Source organism: Elgaria multicarinata, chromosome 21 (genome assembly GCF_023053635.1).
Source record: "Elgaria multicarinata webbii isolate HBS135686 ecotype San Diego chromosome 21, rElgMul1.1.pri, whole genome shotgun sequence".
Classification (NCBI taxonomy): domain Eukaryota; kingdom Metazoa; phylum Chordata; class Lepidosauria; order Squamata; family Anguidae; genus Elgaria; species Elgaria multicarinata.
The window spans coordinates 8,457,460-8,479,753 of NC_086191.1; the positions used below are offsets into that span (position 1 = coordinate 8,457,460).

Genomic DNA, 22,294 nt, shown 5'->3' on the forward strand with positions numbered 1-22,294 from the left:
AGCACTCGGTTCACACAGCGGCCAACCAGCCCTCGGCCAGGGATCAACAAAGCAGGACATGGTGCAACAGCACCCTCCCGCCCATGTTCCCCAGCAACTGGTGCACACAGGCTTACTGCCTCAAATACTGGAGATAGCACACAACCATCAGGGCTAGTAGCCACGGATGGCCTTCTCCTCCAGGAATTGATCCAACCCCCTTTTAAAGCCATCCAAATGGGTGATCATCACTACATCCTGTGGCAGTGAGTTCCATAATTTAACTCTGCGCTGCGTGAAGAAGTCCTTCCTTTTCTTTGTCCTGGATCTCCCACCCATCAGCTTCATGGGATATGACCCCTTTGGGTTCTAGTATTTTGAGAGAGAGAGAAAAAGGTCTCCCTGTCTACATTCACAAAATTAGAGAAGGCAGTAGTTGATGTGAATAATAGCAACCAACGAGTGCCAAACTACTATAATAATATACAATGTACAATACACTAAAAATACTAAAGAAGGGGTTAAAAGCCTATTGCAAGAAGTTTATGCTAATTCAAAAAAATATTGTTGAGATTTTGTAATTCGGTGTCTCTACCATTGTATAAAAGCCTATTGAAATAAGTTTATGTCAATTTAAAAAACAGAAAAACTAAAAATATTGTTGAGATTTTCTATCACTTCCTATCCACATTCTCCACACCAGGCAGAATTTTGCCCGCCTCTATCATGTCTCCCCTTAGCCTCTCTTTTTCTTAGCTAAACAATCCCAGTTGATGTCACCTTCCCTCGTAAGGGAGATGCTCCAGCCCCTTAATCATTTGAGTTGCCCTTCTCTGCACTTTTCCCAGCTCTATGATATCCTTTTTTAGGTGCGGTGACCGGAACTGTACGCAGCATCCCAAGCGTCGTCGCACCCTAGATTTGTATAAGGGCAGTACGATACTGGCCATTTTATCCTCAATTCCTTTTCTTATCTTGCCTAACATGGAGTTTGCCTTCTTTACAGCGGCCGCACGCTGGGCGGACAAATCGTACTTCAGGTTATAACACAGCCATGGGAATGCTAGGAATTGTAGTCCAACACATCTGGGAGGCGCTAGATTGGAGATGGCAGTGTCATAGCGAGTGCCCTCTCTGGTCTTCCGTTGCCTCCCCTGTATTCCAAACTCTGCCACCGAAAACCATTCCTCTCTCTCCTTGCTCCGACCACGCGACGCCCCTCAGCTCCCTGCGCCCGGCTTCCCGCTGGCTCTAGGAATCTGCGCATGCTCAAAAGCCCTCAACGGCGCGGAGAAGGAAGGCTTTGCAAGCATCGCCCTGAAGAAGACATGCCCCGGCCGCACAGGCGCTCAGCCTGCCTTACCGTGCAGGTGGTGAGGAGCCAGCCGATGATGGCCCAGCGGGGCAGGATGTCGGAACTCAGCACCTCGTTGGACGGGTGGACCACCCCGCAAATGTAGCGGATGAGGTCGCAGCGCAGGGACTGGCTGTCGGGGGTGGACAGGTACTGCCGCTGGAACCAGTCTTGGTAGCGTTTCTGCTGGCCGAAACGAACCTGGAGCGGGGGGACAGGGGAAGCTCCCTTAGAGCTGTTGGGGCCAGAACTTTTCCTTGGGAATTCTGTTTGTGCTCAGAAACACAGCTCACAATGCAGGTCTTACTTAGCAGAGTAAGTTTATTAGCTTCCGACTTCTTTACAGTTCCGTGTCATTGTGCAGAGTGACAAAAGCTGTACACATAAACATATATACACAGTTTTTTGATCTATATTACATACAGCTGTGATTAGGCTAACCCAGCCTCAAGGATCTTTGGTATATTCGCATCATTAACACCATGATATCTTAGAGAATCCTGGCAAGGTTCCCAGCACAGCTTCTATCTCAAGGTAATTGCTCACAGATAGTCTTCCTCTGTTTAGCCTTGAGATCGCCACACACGCAATTTTAATGACTACACAAGCCTTTTACTTTCTTAAACTTAACAAGAGCAGGTCGGACCACTGGTCCAGCTGGAGCAGGGGTGTCCAACCTCTTCCGGCCCAAGGGCCGAATTCAATTCTGAAACTCCCGGGGGGCCGCGGAGACAAAAAACGAAAGGGACGTGGCTAAAACGACCAGCCTATTTGAGCTTAAAACTCTTACCGCCATTTAACAAAGCCTTAGGAGAAGCGCCTCCGCCTTTTGGGATAGGGGGAAAAGCAATGCAAAAACTGCGGAAAGCAGCAAACGACGAGGGAAAGGGGGTGGAGACGGGGGGAAGGGCTGTGGTGCTGTAGGGAACACCGGACGGCCATATTGTGACCCCGGGCGGCCAGGTGTGGCTCCTGGGATGGAGGTTCTTTGGGAAAACAGAAGTGGGTTTTTCGGGAGGCGGACTGGGAGCTGCGTTCAGTTTCGGTACTCAAAACGGATCCCTGAAATGCCATAAGCTGCTTTGGGAGGCTGCATACCCCGAAAGGGATCAAATAAAATGCGTTACCCGAGAAGTCATGAAGAGCAGTTTAGTCTCCATATCCGGAGTGAGGCGGCAAGCCAGAAACTTGCGTGAAGTCCGAGACTGCAAGAGTTGCAACACACCTGAAAAAGGGGGGAGACCGGGGTGTATGTGGGGGAGACAGAGAAACAGAGAAAAGCAATCAGAATTACAGGCAGGCGGCTGCCTCATAGGACCACCAAAAAGTGTCGCTGCTAGTTATCAAACTACTGATCGGTGCCCAGACATGAGAGCCCTCTTCAAATACTTGAAAGGTTGTCACCCAGACGAGGGCCAGGATCTCTCCTCGATCCTCCCAGAGTGCAGGACACGGAATAACGGGCTCAAGTTAAAGGAAGCCAGATTCCGGCTGGACAGTTACAAGATGGGGGATACTTGGCTCAGCAATACTACAAACGAGAAGGATCTTGGAATTGTAGATCACAACCTGAATATGAGCCAACAGTGCGATGTGGCTGCAAGAAAGGCAAACGCTATTTTGGGCTGCATTAATAGAAGTATAGCTTCCAAATCAAGTGAGGTACTGGTTCCTCTCTATTCGGCCCTGGTTAGGCCTCATCTAGAGTATTGCGTCCAGTTCTGGGCTCCACAATTCAAGAAGGACGCAGACAAGCTGGAGCGTGTTCAGAGGAGGGCAACCAGGATGATCAGGGGTCTGGAAACAAAGCCCTATGAAGAGAGACTGAAAGAACTGGGCATGTTTAGCCTGGAGAAGAGAAGATTGAGGGGAGACATGAGAGCACTCTTCAAATACTTAAAAGGTTGTCACATGGAGGAGGGCCAGGATCTCTTCTCGATCCTCCCAGACTGCAGGACACGGAATAACGGGCTCAAGTTAAAGAAAGCCAGATTCCAGTTGGACTTCAGGTAAAACGACCTGACTGTTAGAGCAGTACGACAATGGAATCAGTTACCTAGGGAGGTTGTGGACTCTCCCATGCTAGAGGCCTTCAAGAGGCAGCTGGACAGCCCTCTGTCAGGGATGCTTGAAGGTGGATTCCTGCATTGAGCAGGGGGTTGGACTTGATGGCCTTGTAGGCCCCTTCCAACACTGCTATTCTATGATTCTATGATCAGGAAAAACTTCCTGACTGTTAGAGCAGTACAACAATGGAACCCATGACCTAGGGAAGTCGTGGGCTCTCCCACACTAGAGGCCTTCAAGAGGCAGCTGGACAGCCATCAGTCAGGGATGCTTGAAGGTGGATTCCCGCATTGAGCAGGGGGTTGGACTAGATGGCCTTAGAGGCCCCTTATTCGATGATTCTCCGATTCTCCGCACCAGGGTTCATTTTGCACACCTCTATCTTGTCTCTGCTTACTTGCCTTTTTTCCAGGCTCAACAATCCCAGCTGTTCTAACCTTCCCTCCTAGGGGAGATGCTTCCGCCCCTTAATCGTTCTAGTTGCCCTTTTTCCGCCCTTTCTCCAGCTCTACAATAACCTCTCTTTTTTAAAAAGTGCGGTGACCAAAACTGCACACATTATAACAAAGTGTGGCCTCTCCCCAGAAGGGCAGTAAATAAAACTTTGCAGTTTTATTTTCGATTCCTTTCCCAAAAGGAATCGAAATTTCCCACGGGATTTTCCCATGGGATTTTCCATTTTCGCACTGGGTCGGCCTGTTCATCTAAGTGTCCGCCACAACCCCGCCCATTTCTTTCTTGGATGTTGACCGCTAGGGACATGGAGCTTTCATGTTCAAAGGCAGTCTACCTGTGGATCACAAGGACAGGCCACTGCCTTCACTCTTAAGGAGGAGGAAGCTGAATTAGACGGAGGGCCAAGCCTGCAAGGTTCTTGTTATGGTCTTTACAGAACCGTGGAGACGAACATGGGAGATGGATTCTAGGGGAATACTTGGGAGAGTTTTGCTCCATGGGCGCGTGAGCTTTGGTGCTTTCATGAGCCTCAACCAGGAGGGCTGTCAAAGACAAGGAAAAGAGTGTTGCTTCCTGAAACGCCAAGCCCACGCCGCTAACGCCAACTCTCCCGAGGAGGAGAAACGTCACCCGGGATCAAGATCTTCTGCAGGAGGAAGCCTAGCTAATTAAAGTGCCTTGGGGGAGGTCGGCGCACGAAAACGCCGCCGAGCGTTGCTTCTCCCAGGGGCTCGTCCCTCCGAGCTGCCGTGAAAACGGCCGGCTCCAGGCGCCCCCAGGGGCTCCATTCTGAACATGTCGCTTTGCACCGTGATTTGGCAGGATTAAGCCGGGCGGCCCCAGTTGAAAGGCGGAGAGAAACTGTTAACGGGGACTGATAAGCCGCTGGGGTGCTTATCCAGAGGAACTCGGCGGGACGGACGGTCGGCAGGGGAAGGAAGGGCCAGCAGCCCACACACGTTTTCTCCCAAATGCCCTGATCTGAGACACAGCTGCCTTCTAGCAAAGATTCTGTGTCGTGCTACGGCAGGAAGGTGCAACAACAAGGGGGAAAAGAAGCACTGGGGAATGTGGAGTAGTGAAGTGATTAGCTTTTGCCTGTTCTGGAATTCCTTAAGAGCCTGCAGCAACTGCCCATCAGTTATACGGTTTCTGAAGTGCGTCGCCATTAAGCTGGCCACCACACCTAAAAAAAGGATATTACAGAGCTGGAAGAAGTGCACAAAAGGGCAACTCAAATGATTCAGGGGCTGGAGCATCTCCCCTACTTATTTATTTATTTTTATTTATTTATTAAACTTCTATACCGCTCCCATAGCCAGGGCTCTCTGGGCGGTTTACAGAAATTCTAAAATTGAGATAAAAACAAGTGTACAAAATTTAAAACTCTAAAACACAGAACATACACACATAAAACATTAAAAGCCGTTAAAAAACTAAACATGTGGGTGATTAAGATGTGCCGCCATATGCCTGGGCAAAGAGGAAAGTCTAAACCTGGCGCCAGAAAGATGGCAGCGTTGGCGCCAGGCGAGCCTCGTCAGGGAGATCATTCCACAGTCTGGGGGCCACCACCGAAAAGGCCCTGTCCCTCGTTGCCACACTCTGAGCCTCTCTCGGAGTAGGCACCCGGAGGAGGACCTTAGATGTTGAACGTAGTGACCGGGTATATTCACATCGGGAGAGGCGTGAATATACGCCTCTCATAAAGACCTATGAGGGAAGGTGACATCAGCTGGGATTGTTTAGCCTGGAAAATAGGAGGCTCAAGGGAGACATGATAGAGGTGGACAAAATTAGGCCTGGGGTGGAGAATGTGGAAAGGGAGACCTTTTCCTCCCTCTCTCAAAATACTAGAACCCAATGGGGTCATCCCAGGAAGCTGATGGGTGGGAGATCCAGGACAAATAAAAGGAAGGACTTCTTCACGCAGCTCAGAGATAAATTATGGAACTCACTACCACAAGATGTAGGGATGGCCACCCACTTGGATGGCTTGAAAAGGGGGTTGGATCAATTCCTGGAGGCGAAGGCTGTCTATGGTTACTAGCCCTGATAGTTGTGTGCGGTCTTCGGTATTCGAGGCATTAAGCCTGTGTGCACCAGTTGCTGGGGAACATGGGTGGGAGGGTTCTGTGTTGCACCATGTCCTGCTTGTTCATCCCTGGCCGATGGCTGGTTGGCCACTGTGTGAACAGAGTGCTGGGCTAGATGGACCCTTGGTCTGATCCAGCATTAGGGATGTTCTTATGTTCTTAAGCTTTTGCCATGGGATTTCCTGCAATAAAGAAGTCTCACGGATTTGGGTTCCCCGTGTCAGTTTTCGAGAATGCGTGAGTGCCTGAGGGACTGGGAAACCTGGCAGGTATCTCACCTTTCTCAGCTTAAAAAAAAAAAGAGAAGAGCATCTTTTTTTAGTCCGGATTGGCTGCAGGGAGAAAAAAAACCTTTCAAATGTATCGGCGATGTTTGCTGAATCTCTGAAAGCGCGTTTCCTGCCTTGATTGGCTGCGACAAAAGAGAACAAAATTTGAAAACCCTTTCAGGTGTATCAGCAAAGTTTACTGAATCTCGGAAAGGCCAAATAAGGTTTCCACTGGTTTGGGAGAGAGGAGGGCACAGAGGACTTGGGTGTCCTATAGAGCCTTAGCCACAACCACCCAAAATGAGAATAAATGAAGCAAAAACAAAAAGCAAGGAAGCAGAAGAAATGGCACAAAATGAGACCTGCTGATAATTTGCATTAATTATCCAGGTCCAGAATCCAACTGTTCTAAGTCATAGAATCAAAGAATAGTAGAGTTGGAAGGGACCCATAAGGCCATCAAGTCCAACCCCCTGCTCAGTGCAGGAATCCACCCTAAAGCATCCCTGACAGGTGGCTGTCCAGCTGCCTCTTGAAGGCCTCTAGTGTGGGACAGCCCACCACCTCCCTAGGTAACTGGTTCCATTGTCATACTGCTCTAACAGTCAGGACGTTTTTCCTGATGTCCAGCCGGAATCTGACTTCCTGTAACTTGAGCCCGTTATTCCGTGTCCTGCACTCTGGGAGGATCGAGAAGAGATCCTGGCCCTCCTCTGTGTGACAACCTTTTGAGTATTTGAAGAGTGCTCTCATGTCTCCCCTCAATCTTCTCTTCTCCAGGCTAAACATGCCCAGTTCTTTCAGTCTCTCTTCATAGGGCTTTGTTTCCAGACCCCTGATCATCCTGGTTGCCCTCCTCTGAACACGCTCCAGCTTGTCTGCATCCTTCTTGAATTGTGGAGCCCAGAACTGGAACGAGTGCAATGGAACTTTCTAGAACCAGGCACAGCGGGCGTCGTGCTGCCTCCTAATGAAACTAGTCCTCAATGTGCCCCAGCGCTTTGCTGGCTTTTCATCGCCTACCTGTGAACTGCGGGCTCAGAGCCTGGGGGTTGTGGATGACGTCCTTCCAGAGTTGCTCAAACTCAGGTATCCTAGCAACGTTCTGCAGGAGCCTCACCAGATCTCGGCCAATCATGAAGCAATCCATAAACTTGGGGAGGGCGGGGGGAAGAGGAGGAGGAAAAGAGAGAATCATTATTGTTCTTGCGCAAAGCAAGAGCGACACGCGGGAAACATTCCGTCCCTAAACCTCTCGCAAAGTCGAAGGGCGATTCATCAGCCCCTTCGCCTCCAGTGCTGGAAAGGTCTTTCCCAGGGCAACGGGCCGCTCCCTTTGAAGACAGCGGGTTCTAAACAAGTGGCATTGACAGGCGAGAAGGTCAGCCGCTATCCCTTTTTAAAAAATGGTCGCTGCTGCACAAACAAGCAGGGTCATAAATCTGGAGCCTTCGCTGTTCTCCCCGCTCGGGGGGCTTCTCAGCAGCTCAGCGGCCCCGGCCCCGTTTTTGCCTTTCGCAGGCACGACAGCTCCAGCCGAAATTGCAAGGAAGTGGTGATCTGGCAGCAAAATTTGACCAACGGTCCTACAGCCGCACGTGGCGGTCACTGTCAGAGTTGGGGAGATGCTTACCACATTTAAGCCAATAAGTGGGCGTACCCCGCTCCCCGGGGATGCGGGGCCTTTATCGCAGCTGCCCCGACCTCTGGAGCAGTGGACCTCTGGAGCAGTTTGGGGAAAAGCAGTGTACAGACATACACACACACCCCTCTCTCTCTCAGCCGAGGAGGTGAGGTTTAAACGGTCCACCCTGCTCCTCACACGCTGCTCAGCTATGGGGACGGGAAAGAGAGGCACAAGTCCTGTCTTCCCATGACACGGGGCCCAGGGAGAATCATAGAATAGTAGAGTTGGAAGGGGCCTAGAAGGCCATCGAGTCCAACCCCCTGCTCCGTGAAGGAATCCACCTTAAAGTATCTCTGACAGCTGCCTCTTGAATGCCTCTAGCGTGGGAGAGCCCACAACCTCCCTAGGTCACTGGTTCCATTGTTGTACTGCTCTAACAGTCAGGAAGTTTTTCCTGATGTCCAGCCGGAATCCGGCTTCCTTTAACTTGAGCCTGTTATTCCGTGTCCTGCACTCTGGGAGGATCGAGAAGAGATCCTGGCCCTCCTCTGTGTGACAACCTTTCAACTATTTGAAGAGTGCTCTCATGTCTCCCCTCCATCTTCTCTTCTCCAGGCCTAAACAGGCCCAGTTCTTTCAGTCTCTCTTCATAGGGCTTTGTTTCCAGACCCCTGATCATCCTGGTTGCCCTCCTCTGAACACGCTCCAGCTTGTCTGCGTCCTTCTTGAATTGTGGAGCCCAGAACTGGACGCAATACTCTAGATGAGGCCTAACCAGAGCCGAATAGAGAGCAACTCCTCTTTCAGTCTCTCCTCATCGGGCTTTGTTTCCAGACCCCTGCTCATCCTTGTTGCCCTCCTCTAAACTCGCTCCAGGTTGTCTGCATCCTTCTTGAAGTGTGGTGCCCAGAACTGGAGGAAGGGGCAAAACGGAGCAGAGGGGGCGTGGAAGCAGGCAGGTCATACTAAAAGGCCAGGCAAACCAGGTTCTGGTTCGGCCCTGCCGTTCTGGAGCGAAGTTAGAGTTCTTTCTCCACCTTGAGAATGGCGCGACCGAAACACTTCAAAATAAACCGGTCACGAAGCCCCGTGCCCCAGGCAGGAACGGAGTACAGCACCCCACGCACCACAAGGGAAGAGAGAACCCCGTCTCGTCGGACTGAGATGGCGCTGCACACAATGGACCCCGTTGTTCAAAATCAACACCTGCTATGGCAGGGCGCCCTTTTCGCTGTCAACAGCAGACGAGGAGAACGAAAGCACTTGAGGGAATAAAAGAGGCCAGTGGGGGAATTGGGGAAGAGAGGTCCTTAAGAGCGAGAGGCCCTCGAGAGAGGGGGGGAGGGCAAGTGTTCTGGGTCTCCTTACCCGGTCACGGAGCAGAGAGATGCAGAAATCCACCTCCTTCTGCCGCAGGGCCTGGAGGGGCGGGGAGCCGTGGTGGTCAACGATGAGGCGCAGGTAGGTGTACACGGACATGGCGATCAGCATGGCGCTCTTCAACACCCACTCCCTGCAAGGAAGGAAGGCCGTTGAGACCACACACCCCACACACCTGCTTTTAATAATGTATTAGTTTTAAATGTTTTAATTAGATGTATTTTATGGCATTTGCATTTATGTTGTACCCCGCCTCGATCTAGAGGGAGAGGCAGGTAACAAATTATTATTATTATTATTATTATTCCACAAATGCAAATATTTCAGCCCTCCCAAGCACAGAACACAGTAGGACCCGGCTGCCCGAGGGCTGCTCCAGAGGATCATGATGTGCTTATATAGCACCATCAATTTGCTTATATAGCACGTTAATTGTAGTAGGAATTTATTAATGCTTAGGCCTTAGGCCATCCGCATCCCAGATAAATACAGTATGAAGGGACAGCAATATAAAAACACTGCATATAATCACATATAGGTCTTACATAATAAAAGGATAAAATTCAATGCAATTAAAAACACAAACTACAATTAAAAAAATTAAAAACACCTGTAGTTAAATAAGAGCATCTCCAGAACAGTCAACTGCGATCTCAGAAAAAAAAGTCTTGCCTGAATTTTCATTGCTGCCAGGGCAAAAAGAGATACCTTGTGGGTTACCCTAGAGCAGTGGTTCCCAAAGTGGGCGGTGGGATTGGATGGGGGGGGGGGGGGCGCTAAGAGGCAAGGGAGTGGCAGGGGGCGGTCAAGGTGGTCCGTTCCGTACCAGGAGTTTTGGTTACAGAAGGAAATTCCTGATCGCTATCCTGCACTATGGAGAGTGGTTCAGAAACTCCTGGTTGCATTTCCAACATCGTATTTGGTGGAATGTGGTTTTGGTGTGGTCTGCCTACTTCTCTCCAAGCAAAGAAATCGACTCCAGATTACTAAATGTGGTGATTTAGGACTAATGTTAAGTGACTTTAAACCAGACATTGGAAAACTGGTATCACTTCATCAAGTCCTTCCACCACATTAAGAATTTACAGAATAGTGAGTTACTCTATCTACCCTAGTTAATAAATGTGATATCTTGCTAAATGACTATCAGACTTTGAAAAGATGATATCACTGGATCAAGTTCATCAATTACGTTTAATTGAATAAACTAATTGGATTTTAAATAAATATTCAATTAATTGTTACTGTTTTGAATTTTATTGTTATTATCTTCCTTAGTGGGTCGCTGAAAACCGCTATTCTGAATAATGAGTTTTATAGGGTAGGGTAGGGGGCACCGGGCATGAGTTTGTGGAACCAAGGGAGCGGTGACCTGAAAAAGTTTGGGAACCACTGCCCTAGAGTCAGTGTCAGACAGGAGATAGAAAATCTTTTCTGAAATGGTATCGGGATGTAATTGATATACCGTATTTCTTTGATTCTAAGACGCACTTTTTCCCCCACATAAACATCTCTAAAAACGGGGCGCGTCTTAGAATCGCGGGTGCGATTATTATTCTTAGGATCAAAGGTGTGTTTTTTCTGTTGGTGGTACTGAAATTAGTGTGCGTCTTACAATCGATGGCGTCTTACAGTCGAAGAAATACGGTAAGACAGATTCCAAGAATTTGGTTCTTGGTTCAGAATATAAAGAACAAAAAAACAAATAATAAGGCAAATCTTCAATTTCAGGGGCCCCACAAATACACAAGCGGAGGGCCAACGGGATATGATGATATCAGTCACAGCTGTAGTATAGCACATTAATGTACATAGTAAAAGAATAAAACAGCAACACCCTGCCACATAGGCTTACACTGGAATAAAATCATAATAAAACAATAAGAAAGGGAAGAGAATGCACCAAATAGGCAAAGGGGACAATATTTAGGGGGGCAGGTTTAGCCTGGAGAAGAGAAGATTGAGGAGAGACATGAGAGCACTCTTGAAAGGTTGTCACACAGAGGAGGGCCAGGATCTCTTCTCGATCCTCCCAGAGTGCAGGACACGGAATAACTGGCTCAAGTTAAAGGAAGCCAGATTCCGGCTGGACATCAGGAAAAACTTCCTGACTGTCAGAGCAGTACGACAATGGAATCAGTTACCTGGCGAGGTTGTGGGCTCTCCCACACTCGAGGCCTTCAAGAGGCAGCTGGACAACCATCTGTCAGGGATGCTTTAGGGTGGATTCCTGCATTGAGCAGGGGGTTGGACTCGATGGCCTTCTAGGCCCCTTCCAACTCTGCTATTCTATGATTCTATGATTTAAGAACATCAGGTTTATTTAAGGACATCAGAAGAGCCCTCCTGCATCAGACCAAGGGTCCATCTAGTCCAGCACTTTGTTCACACAGTGGCCAGCCAGCTGTCGACCCACAAGCAGGACATGGTGCAACAGCACCCTCCTGCCCATGTTCCCCAGCAACTGGTGCATGATACCAGAGGTTACACTTGGCCATCAGGACTAGTAGCCATCGATAGCCTTCTCCAGGAATTTATCTAACCCCCTTTGAAAGCCACCCAAATCGGTGGCCATTGCCATCACACGTGCTTTTTCAAGACGCACCAGGGTTTGTTGTTCTGTGCCACCCGTTCCCAACCTCCCACCTTCCAGATGTTTTGGACTACAACCCCTATAATCCCCACCGTTGGCCGTGTGGGCTGGGGCTGATGGGAGTTGTAGTCTAAAACAGCTGGGCGGGGCGTCACGTTAGGGAAGGCCGGTGTAGAGAATGCTGGGAGTCAGAATAAAGCCGGTTCCTACGTCCCAAAAGGTGGCCAGGAAGCTGCTTCCTTTCCTACAGATACCAAGGGCTGGTTGTGAGTTTTCCGCCACAGCGTTTATCAAAAGGTCGCTGGAGAGCATTGGGGAGAATGCGCAGCCTCTGCCCAGGAGGGCCCATAATGGCTTTCCCGAGAAGCTGGTTTGTCGTTTTAATTCGAAAGGATGCAGGTTTCTAGCCCTCATGGCCGGGAAGTTCTGAGTGAACGTACGCGGCAGACGCCGAGTAAAAATCTCAGAGGCCGGAATGGTGCCTGAATAATATATTTTCGATGGGAGGAGAAGAGGAGGGCGGCGAGTTCCCCAATGTTGCCTGCCGGTCCCCTCCCAAATGACTGGCAAAAAAAGTAACGATGATAAAAAGAAGGCTTAGAAAACGGTTGAAAAGAGTGAGATTCATATCCAGGTCGTGGAATCTGTACAGAATTTGGGCTTGCCTGGGTGCAGAATTTAATGTCAGTTTTAGGGTAAACACACACACACACACTGAATAGAATACCATTGAGTCCAACCCCCTGCTCAATGCAGGAATCCCCTTAAAAGCATCCCTGACAGATGGGTGTCCAGCTGCCTCTTGAAGGCCTCTAGTGTGGGAGAGCCCACCACCTCCCTAGGTCACTGGTTCCATTGTCGCACTGCTCTAACAGTCAGGATGTCTTTCCTGATGTCCAGCCAGAATCTGGCTTCCTGTAACTTGAGCCCGTTATTCCATGTCCTGCACTCTGGGAGGATCGAGAAGAAATCCTGGCCCTCCTCTGGGTGACAACCTGCATGCCAAACTAGGCTCAAACCAGGGTGACAGCAGAGAAGAAAACCGGCATTTTATGCTCTCAGCCATGGCCGTCTCCTTTTCTACAGAGCTTGGAGTAGAGGGCAGCCCAAGTTGCAACAGGAGTAAAAGCCGGGTGCCGACACACCCTCGTGAACGGGAAATAGGGGAAGGGAGGGGTCCGGAAGCAGGAGGGTGGGGGAGAGGGAGAAGGAAGGATTGCTGGCAGCAAAGAGCTTGGAGTATTATTATTATTATTATTATTATTATTATTATTATTATTATTATTATTATTTGTATCCCGCCTTTTTGGGCCTCAAGGCGGTCTTACAAAGTTTAAAATATACATGGAGGGGAGGAAATAAAACCATAAACATTTAAAATACACAACAAAATTATAAGACATTAACATAGATGGAGGGGCAGACTATTCTCCAAAGGCCTGCTGGAACAAAAAAGTTTTAGCCTGCTTCTGAAAGCCCATCAAGGAGGGAGCCAGCCTAGCTTCCCCGGGAAGAGAGTTCCAGAGCACCGGAGCAGCCACCGAGAAGGCCCTCCCCCATGTTCCCACCAAGCGCATCTGTGAAGAAGGTGGGACTGAAAGAAGGGCTTCTCCAGAAGATCTCAAAGCACGGGCAGGCTCATAAGGGAGAATACGGTCTTTCGGGTGTAAGACTCAGAAGGAGGTGGAAGAATCCTGAGCGCTATCACCTTAGAATGGAGATGGGCAGGGGTTTTTTGTGTGTGTGTTTTCCTGGTGTATAAAAAATAAAACCCTCCCTGCATGTAAAGAGCTAGCACAGCTAGGAGAGGGCTGTGCTAAGTTTTTCTACCTGATGTGCTACTTTACTACATGCAGGGAGACGTGGTTTTTTTCTTCCTCCCCAAATGTGGAGGAATATTAAAGGGCACCGTGCGAAGCGATACCGCGCGGAATTCTAGGTGCAGCATATGGACGTGCATAGGCCTCTTTATGTCATCGATTTTGAATGGTTTTTAATCCCTGCAAACTGCCCACAGGGCTTTGGCGACGGGGCGGTACAGGAACACAATCACCGAGAGCACAATCAGAACTCGAGAAAAGCTTGACGGCAAAGCGCTGGCGGCCAGATGGAGCTGGAGTCCAGCAACACCTCTGACCCCTGGCATTCTCCTTGCGAGAAAAAAGAGGGCGAAAGTTGGTTGGCAGGTGGCTGTGACACCGGTCTCCTTATCAGCGGCTCCGTTGGGTGCAAAGGGCTCTTTTCCCATCCCCGGGAGGGAGGGCAGGAGCCCTTTTGCCAAACAGGGCTGCTAACATGTGCAAATGGGTCCATCAAGGGACCATTTGTGCTGGCAGGAGCGGTGACCGTGGCCACCACCGCCTGCACAATTTGCACCCAAAAAAACCTCAGTCAAGTTCTCAGGAACTTTACCAGCGCTTCGGGATCCGCTGGGCCCAAAAAGGGCTAGATTTCCCCGCGACGGACAACCCTAGCTGTATCCCACGAAACCTGACGCTAATTTATCACGCTATCTCAACAACTACAACAGTTAGTCTATACCTGGGCTACACTTAGACGTTAATTATCTTGACGGTTGATAGGAACGCCTGCCCGTTACGGAATTGCGAAAGAAATTCCACCCACCCACCTCCCTGTGGCGCAAAAATAAAAATTTGTGGGGGGGGGAAAGAAGCCCTTTTGTCCACTGTGGATTAATGCTCGATGCCTGCCGCAACAGATCCAGCAGGGAAGCGACGATTCGATTCGCAGCCTCCAGGCGCTTCCCAGGGAGCAAAATGCGCCGACTCTCCGGAGAAACGCTAGATGGCGCTGCGGGGCAACGCAGGAGGTTGGCACTCTTCCCGGAGAGGGAAGTCAACGTGAGCGCAGGGCGCTCTAAGTGGGGCCCCCAAGTAAATGCTCTAACAACTTGATTGTTCGCCACAGTAATAAGCAATTTTAAAGAGAAATTGCTCCTGCAATAAACAACCTTTTTGCAAATAGGAACAGCCTGTTTCTAGGGGGGGAGGGGAGGAGAAATAACGAGGCCGCCCCAATGATGGCCATATTTCAAGGCACTGGTGTATTACCAATTAGACACCAGGAAAAGGACACGGAGGCCCGGCCTGACACAGTTTTTCCAAGGCCCAAAACCAGATCCGTCTTGGGGAATGAATTCTGCAGAAGAGGTCGGGGCAACATGACCCCTGGCCTGCAAGCTACACGAATCCGGCACCCGGCCTCTAGTCAAACCGGAGTGGCCCCTGGAAGCGCCGCGGTGTGAGTTCTGCCACTCGGCCCCTGAACCACGTTGAAGGTTCTGCAACGGGGACTCAGAACCCACGGCAGGGTTCGGCAGGGAAACGGAAACAAGCTTTGGATAGTTCTGGGGTCTTCGCCGAGAAGCGAAAGCAGGATTTAGAGCAGCTCTTTGAAAGCCAAAGGAAACGAGCCCGTGCGGGGTAGTGGTTAGAACTGGGGTTCAAGTCCCCACTCTGCCACGATGCTTACTGCGTGACTTTGGGGCCTGCCGCAGACTCTCGGCCTAACCTACCTCGCAGGGCTACTGTGAGGATAAAATGGAGCGCAGGAACACGTATATAAGAACATAACATAAGAACATCAGAAGTGCCCTGCTGGATCAGACCAAGGGTCCATCTAGTCCAGCACACTGTTAAATGATGGGTGGGCAGATGTCCCGATATTGGGATTTTGAAACCCCCAGAAGCCTTTGCCAACATGGCCAATGGTCAGGAAGGGTGGGATGCGACGTTAAACATCTGGAGAACTACTTCCTGGACACCCCTAGCCTGGAAAAGCAAACATCTGGAGATCTACTTCCTTGCCACCCCGGCTTAGAAAGGCAAGTGGTCAGCTTCTATGCTTCTTCATTCATAAGAACATCAGAAGTGCCCTGATGGATCAGACCAAGGGTCCATCTAGTCCAGCACTCTGTTCACACAGTGGCCAACCAGACATCGGCCAGGGATGGACAAGCAGGACACGGTGCAACAGCACCCTCCTACCCATGTTCCCCAGCAACTGGGGTACGCCGGCTTATATAAATATCAGGAATAAATAAAAAATAAATGGGCACACCTGAACTTAGCACACTTAGCACATCGGTACCGCCCCCACCTACTGCTCCCGTGAGAGCAGACCGGGACTCCCACAAAACCGCCACCAGCAGCCCTTGGTTGCAGGAACGCAAGAAAATGCTTGGCTCAGCTGACTCTGACGGATATTATTATACTGCTCAATTATCTAACACCAGTTCCAGAGCGGTGAGCGTAGGTATAAACGGTAGAAGAAAGAAGATTTAAAAAGCAAATGAAAATGGTTCAATTGAATAACGAAAGGAACCAGAAAAACGGTGGCTAGTCAGTTGAGGAAGGCTTCTCGAAACAGAGGTGTTTTCAGGAGGCGCCGGAAGCAGCCTAGTGTTGGTGCCTGCCTGGCCTCCAGGGGCAGGGAGTTCCACAGAGAAGGGGCCACCACACGAAAGGCTCTTCTCCTGGTGGATTCCAATCGGGCCACAGAGCCACGTGGAACCACCGGGAGCAGGCCCTCTGACGACCTCAGTGATCGGGCAAGTCGGCAAGGGAGAAGGAGCTCCCTTAGGTACCCCGGTCCCAAGTTGCTTAGGGCTTTGCATATGAGCATCCGAAACTTTAAACCTGGCCCTGTAGCTAGGGTGACCCTATGAAAAGGAGGACAGGGCTCCTGTATCTTTAACAGTAATGTAGGAAAGGGAATTTCAGCAGGTGTCCATTGAAGAGGGTGAAATTCCCTCTTCATCACAACAGTTAAAGCTGCAGAAGGAAGGAAAGGAACCTCTCGTGCAAGCACTGAGTCATTACTGACTCTTGGAGGGACGCCAGCTTTCGCTGACGTTTTCTTGGCAGGCCTTATAGCGGGGTGGTTCGCCGTTGCCTTCCCCGGCCGTGATTACCTTTCCCCCAGCTAGCTGGGTACTCCTCTTACCGACCTCGGGAGGATGGAAGGCTGAGTCGACCTGAGCCAGCTGCCTGGAACCAGCTTCCACTGGGATCGAACTCAGGCTGTGGGGAGAGTTTCGGCTGCAGAAACTGCTGCTTTACCACTCTGCGCCACATGAGCTGCAGAAGCCCTGCCCTCTTTTGTATCTGGCCACTCTACTATAGCTAGTGTAGCTTTAACTGTGGTGATGAAGAGGGAATTTCACCCATTTCAATTGACACCTGCTGAAATTCCCTTTCCTACGTTACTGTTAAAGATACAGGAGCCCTTGTCCTCCTTTTCATAGGGTCACCCTACTGTAGCCAATGGGCACCCAGTGTAATTCCTTCAGCAAAGGAGCGATATGCTGAAAAGAAGCGGCTCCTGACAACGTCCGATAGCGGCTCTTCAAGGGTTCAGCCAAGGGCCTCTCCTAGCAGTGGACCTGGGGCCTTCTGCATGCAAAGGAGATACTCTACCGGCAATACCTACCTCTGTTCTGTAAGCATGTCCAGGATATTCTCCGCCATCCAGATATTCTTGGCCGTCACGTCTCCGCCTGCAAACGCACAACACGGGGGGATGAAAGGCAGGCCGATGGCAAGCTAACAGTGCAAACGTTTCTGGTTCCTTCCCAGCAGTACAGACACCCCTCGGAGAGGCTTCTAGATCTGTTCCCCTCCTCCTTTGCTAGAACAAGGTCTGTGCTAGGCCCGCCGCATAAATAATTATTAATTATTATTATTATTTTATTTGTTACCCGCCTCTCCCTCCGGATCGAGGCGGGGTACAACATGAAATGCAAATACCGTAAAATACACATAATTAAAGCGTTTAAAACCAACACATTCTTAAAAGCAGCACATGATTAAAAGGCATCTTAAAATTCAACTGGGTAAACCCTTCTCAGGCCCGGCATCACCACTTGAAAACCTGACGGAGGGCTAAATAAAACCTTTCCCCCTAAGCTATGAGGGAAACGGGTGAAATATAGGATCTGTTTTTAAATGTACTGCGGGTATATCCTGGTGTGGGTGTTTGATAACGGCGAGGCAGGTAGATCACGCCAAGCTGACATGTGGTAATTGGTAGCTAACAAAAATAATAATAAGTTTATTGTCATGTTAAAGGCTTCAAATGAAAATATAATGCTTCCAATCCTGCCTAATCCAAACTCCCCATTCACCAACCACCTCTCCCCATCTCTTTCTAAACCAATCCTAAGTCCCTAGCAATAAGGCGGCTTTCTATGCAGTACGGTTGTGAGCTTTGGGACTAACAGCGAGGCTAGTCCTCAATGGCCTGGTTCAGAAGACACTTTAAACCACGGCTTTACTCACGGTTAAAGCCATGTAACCATGGTTAAATGGCTTTAACCACGGTTAAAGCTGTGGTTTAAGGTGCCTTCTGAACCATGGTTAAAGCCCTTTTAACCATGGTTAAATGGGCTTTAACCATGGTTAAAGCTGTGGATTAAAGTGTTTTCTGAACCATGGTTAAAGCCCTTTTAACCATCGTTAAATGGTTTCAACCATGGTTAAAGCTGTGGTTTAAAGCGTCTTCTGAACCAGGCCGCTGAGGCAGAAGGCAGGGGCAAGGGAAAAAGCCAGAGAATCTGCACATTTCGGTTTCTGTCAGAACAGGCTGGGTATAAAAACCTTTGGAGCAAATGGCCTTTCTCCAGGCAAAGTGATTAAATGGGCGTTTGACTTCAGGCGGCAGAAGAGGAATGATTCAACGAAGCGACCCAAGCAGGCATGGGGTTGTTTGCCCAGTGGGATCCAAGGTCATTCCGTCACTCTACGCGGTTAATAATAAGAAGAGCTGAGCGCTGTAAATTCCTACGGCTCGCTCGCAGAGTGATTACGGGCAAATTCCTCCTCCTTCCAGTTTCCGCCAGAGAACTCCTACTAAAACTCTCGGACGCACGTCCCTGGTCGCAGAGCGGGCCTGGAGAGCCCTTGCAATGCAGGCATGACAAGTGAAGCGTCGTAAAAATCTACCAGGGAGGAAGTCCAGAACCGCTTCCCAGGGAGGCGAGCCCAGGGGTGGCTTTGGAAAGAATTCCGACATATATTAAGTCAAATGGACACTTGGCCGGGACAGAGGCAGGGAGGGAAGGAAACGCAGAGGGCTCCCTGGCTCGCTCTGGGCTTCTCCGTCCCGTGATTCATGCAGCTTGTCCCCTTGGGAAGAGAGCGCTGGCGATCTATGTGCTCCCATCAGTCACATCTCTACAGCACAGGCAATTAAAGAAAAATGCACAGTTACAAGATGGGGGGTGGGGTCCTTGGCTCAGCAATACTACAAGCGAGAAGGATCTCGGAATTGTTGTAGATCACAAGCTGAATGTGAGCCAACAGGGTGATGTGGCTGCAAAAAGCGCAAATGCTATTTTGGGCTGCATCAATAGAAGTATAGCTGCCAAATCATGCGAGGTACTGGTTCCCCTCTATTCGGCCCTGGTTAGGCCTCATCTAGATTATTGCGTCCAGTTCTGGCAGTTCAAGAAGGATACAGACAAGCTGGAGGGGGTTCAGAGGAGGGCAACCAGGATGATCAGGGGTCTGGCAACAAAGCCCTATGAAGAGAGACTGAAACAATTGGGCATGTTGAGCCTGGAGAAGAGAAGATTGAGGGGGAGACATGATAGCACTCTTCAAATACTTAAAAAGTTGTCACACAGAGGAAGGCCAGGATCTCTTCTCGATCCTCCCAGAGTGCAGGACACGGAATAACGGGCTCAAGTTAAAGGAAGCCAGATTCCAGCTGGACATCAGGAAAAACTTCCTGACTGTTAGAGCAGTATGACAATGGAGCCAGTGACCTAGGGAGGTTGTGAGCTCTCCCACACTAGAGGCCTTCAAGAGGCAGCTGGACAGCCATCTGTCAGGGATGCTTTAGGGTGGATTCCTGCATTGAGCAGGGGGTTGGACTTGATGGCCTTATAGGCCCCTTCCAACTCTACGGCTCTATGATTCTATGAAGAACTGTCATTTTGCATTATGATGGCATGGCGAATTCTTCCCTCCGAAGATGTCGGTCGATGTAATGACCACGGAACCAAGATTCCCAGAGATCTCAGCCAAGCCCATACTTGGTTTGGTGGGGAATGAGCAAGAGGGAAAAGGGAGGCAGGCAGGCAGGCCTCTGAGCCAAGGGTCATTCTGAATGCTGCTATACAGCTGCTGGAATGCACACAACACAGATCTACGACAGAAGCTGAGCAAGTCCAGAGGGAGATCTCTGGACCACAACTCCCAGAAACACCTGTAACCTATCCAGCGCCAGCTGCACTGGTTACTGACGTGTTTCCAGGACTGATTTAAAGTGCTCGATTTGACCTTTAAAGCTTTAGGACCAAGTTACTCGAAGAACCGCCTTCACCCATATCAGCCTGTCCCCACGTTAAGATCAGAAGAAGAGGCCCTTCTCATCTGCCCACCCGTGAAAGCAGTGAGGTGGGTGACCACATGGGACAGGGCCTTCTCTGTGATGGCCCCACCCTTCTGGAACACGTTGCCAAGCGTGTGCCGTTCAGTTCACATTTTTTAAACTGCATACCAAAAACGCGCACTTTGCTCCATAGACTAAAGCATTAAAAAGATTTTTTTTTAAAAAAAAATGCGAATGCAAGTTCGGGAATTTGCAGTTGTCTCCGGAAAATTACGTTCTTGTTCACGTTCAGGGTTGCAAATTTGAAGTCAAAGCAAATCCAAACAAAACGCTCATATATCCCGAACTATAACTCCCATCATCCCCCAGCCAGCAGAGTTTATGGGAGCTGTAGTCCCAACACATCCGGAAGGCCCCAGGTTGAGGGAGACTGCACTGTATTGAGAAGAGCAGGGGGAATAAAGGCAATAAACATGCAATTCTATTTCTGCAACCAGGACAATCTCAACTACGAGGAGAAATGACGGTCCGAAAGCTTCAGCTGGTACAAAACAAGGCAGCCCGTTTACTAACAGGGACTGGCCAGCGAGATCATATTATGCCAGTCCTTTTACAACTTCATTGGCTGCCAGTCCAGGTCCGGGCCCGACTCAAAGTGCTGGTATTGACATTTAAAGCCCTAAATGGTTTGGGGCCAGGTTATTTGAAGGATTGCCTCCTCCCATATGTACCTGCCTGGACCTTAAGATCATCTACAGGGGCCCTTCTCCGTGAGCCTCTGCCGAAGGAAGTGAGGCAGGTGGCTACTAGGAGCAGGGCTTTCTCCACTGTGGCACCCCAGTTGGGGAATGAGCTCCCCAGAGAGGTCCGCCTGGCGCCTACATTGTACTCCTTTCGTCCCCCAGTATTTTAACACTTAATTTTAACTTAAATTTAAATTTTACTGTTTTAACTCTGTATTTTAATTTTATATCAATTTTGCTGCGTGGTTTTTATTCTGGTTGTGCTTTTTATATTGTATTGTGTATTTGTGCTTTTAACCTGTTGATTGTCTTACTATGATTTTAATTTTGGTGAACCGCCCAGAGAACTTCGGCTATTGGGCGGTATAGAAATGTAATAAATAAAATAAATAAAAAAATTCTCTCCCGTTTCTGAATGCACAACTGAGGACAGAAGCACGCCCCCATCCTTAGCTCAAGGCTGACCCCGGGGGCACAGTCAGGGCCCCTACACAGGGAGAACAGTCCCCCTATAGAGGGGCAGCAAGGAGAATTCTAATGGGGGTGGAATAAGTCTGTTTGTAGTCACTCCCAATTTAAAATATCTAGATACATTTCAAGCACTCTTCAAATACTTGAAAGGCTGTCACACAGAGGAGGGCCAGGATCTCTTCTCAATCCCCCCAGAGTGCAGGACACGGAATAACGGGATCAAGTTACAGGAAGCCAGATTCCGGCTGGACAGCAGGAAAAACTTCCTGACTGTTAGAGCAGTGCGACAATGGAATCAGTTGCCTAGGGAGGTTGTGGGCTCTCCCACACTAGAGGCCTTCAAGAGGCAGCTGGACAGACATCTGTCAGGGATGCTGTAGGGTGGATTCCTGCATTGAGCAGGGGGTTGGACTCGATGGCCTTGTAGGCCCCTTCCAACTCTGCTATTCTATGATTCTATGATTCTATGAAAAGGACAGCTTTTAAAACAGCCCCATCTTACAAGATGTCTTCCAAAAAAAAAAAATCTAACAAAACAATGATTTACAGATAAACCATTTCATAAAATTGGACCATGTTCGATACCGGTGACAGCAGATAAACGACTTCACAAGGGTGCTATATTAAAAAGCGTTCAAAAACCTTTTCGGTTATTATGGGGTGGTTTTTTAAATAATAATAATAATAAGGCTGCCGCATAATGGCTCTCCTTAAATTAGACCCTCAACGCGGCAGGGACGTTTTAAACCGGGCGCCGTCCTGGCTAATGGAATAAAAGACCAGACCATCTGCACTCCAGTCTCTTAACACGGCTGTTTTTGTACATCGTGCGGCTAATTGCGCAACGGTTTTGGTCCGTGGTTGCTTTGCGGGGGGACGGGGGGGGGGGGACCCAGCAAGCCTC

At 49.5% G+C, this 22,294-nt stretch overlaps 1 protein-coding gene across 1 annotated transcript in view; it reads right to left on the reverse strand.

The window, feature by feature from the left end:
* INTS3 (integrator complex subunit 3) overlaps nucleotides 1-22,294 on the reverse strand; it is a 102,460-nt gene that overhangs the window by 49,668 nt on the left and 30,498 nt on the right. The window contains exons 6-10 of the mRNA XM_063146024.1: nucleotides 17,273-17,339; nucleotides 9,217-9,361; nucleotides 7,245-7,374; nucleotides 2,461-2,558; nucleotides 1,343-1,534 (exon numbers count right to left, since the gene is read on the reverse strand). Of these exons, the coding sequence (XP_063002094.1) occupies nucleotides 1,343-1,534; nucleotides 2,461-2,558; nucleotides 7,245-7,374; nucleotides 9,217-9,361; nucleotides 17,273-17,339 (632 nt within the window). The remainder of the gene's footprint in view (nucleotides 1-1,342; nucleotides 1,535-2,460; nucleotides 2,559-7,244; nucleotides 7,375-9,216; nucleotides 9,362-17,272; nucleotides 17,340-22,294) is intronic.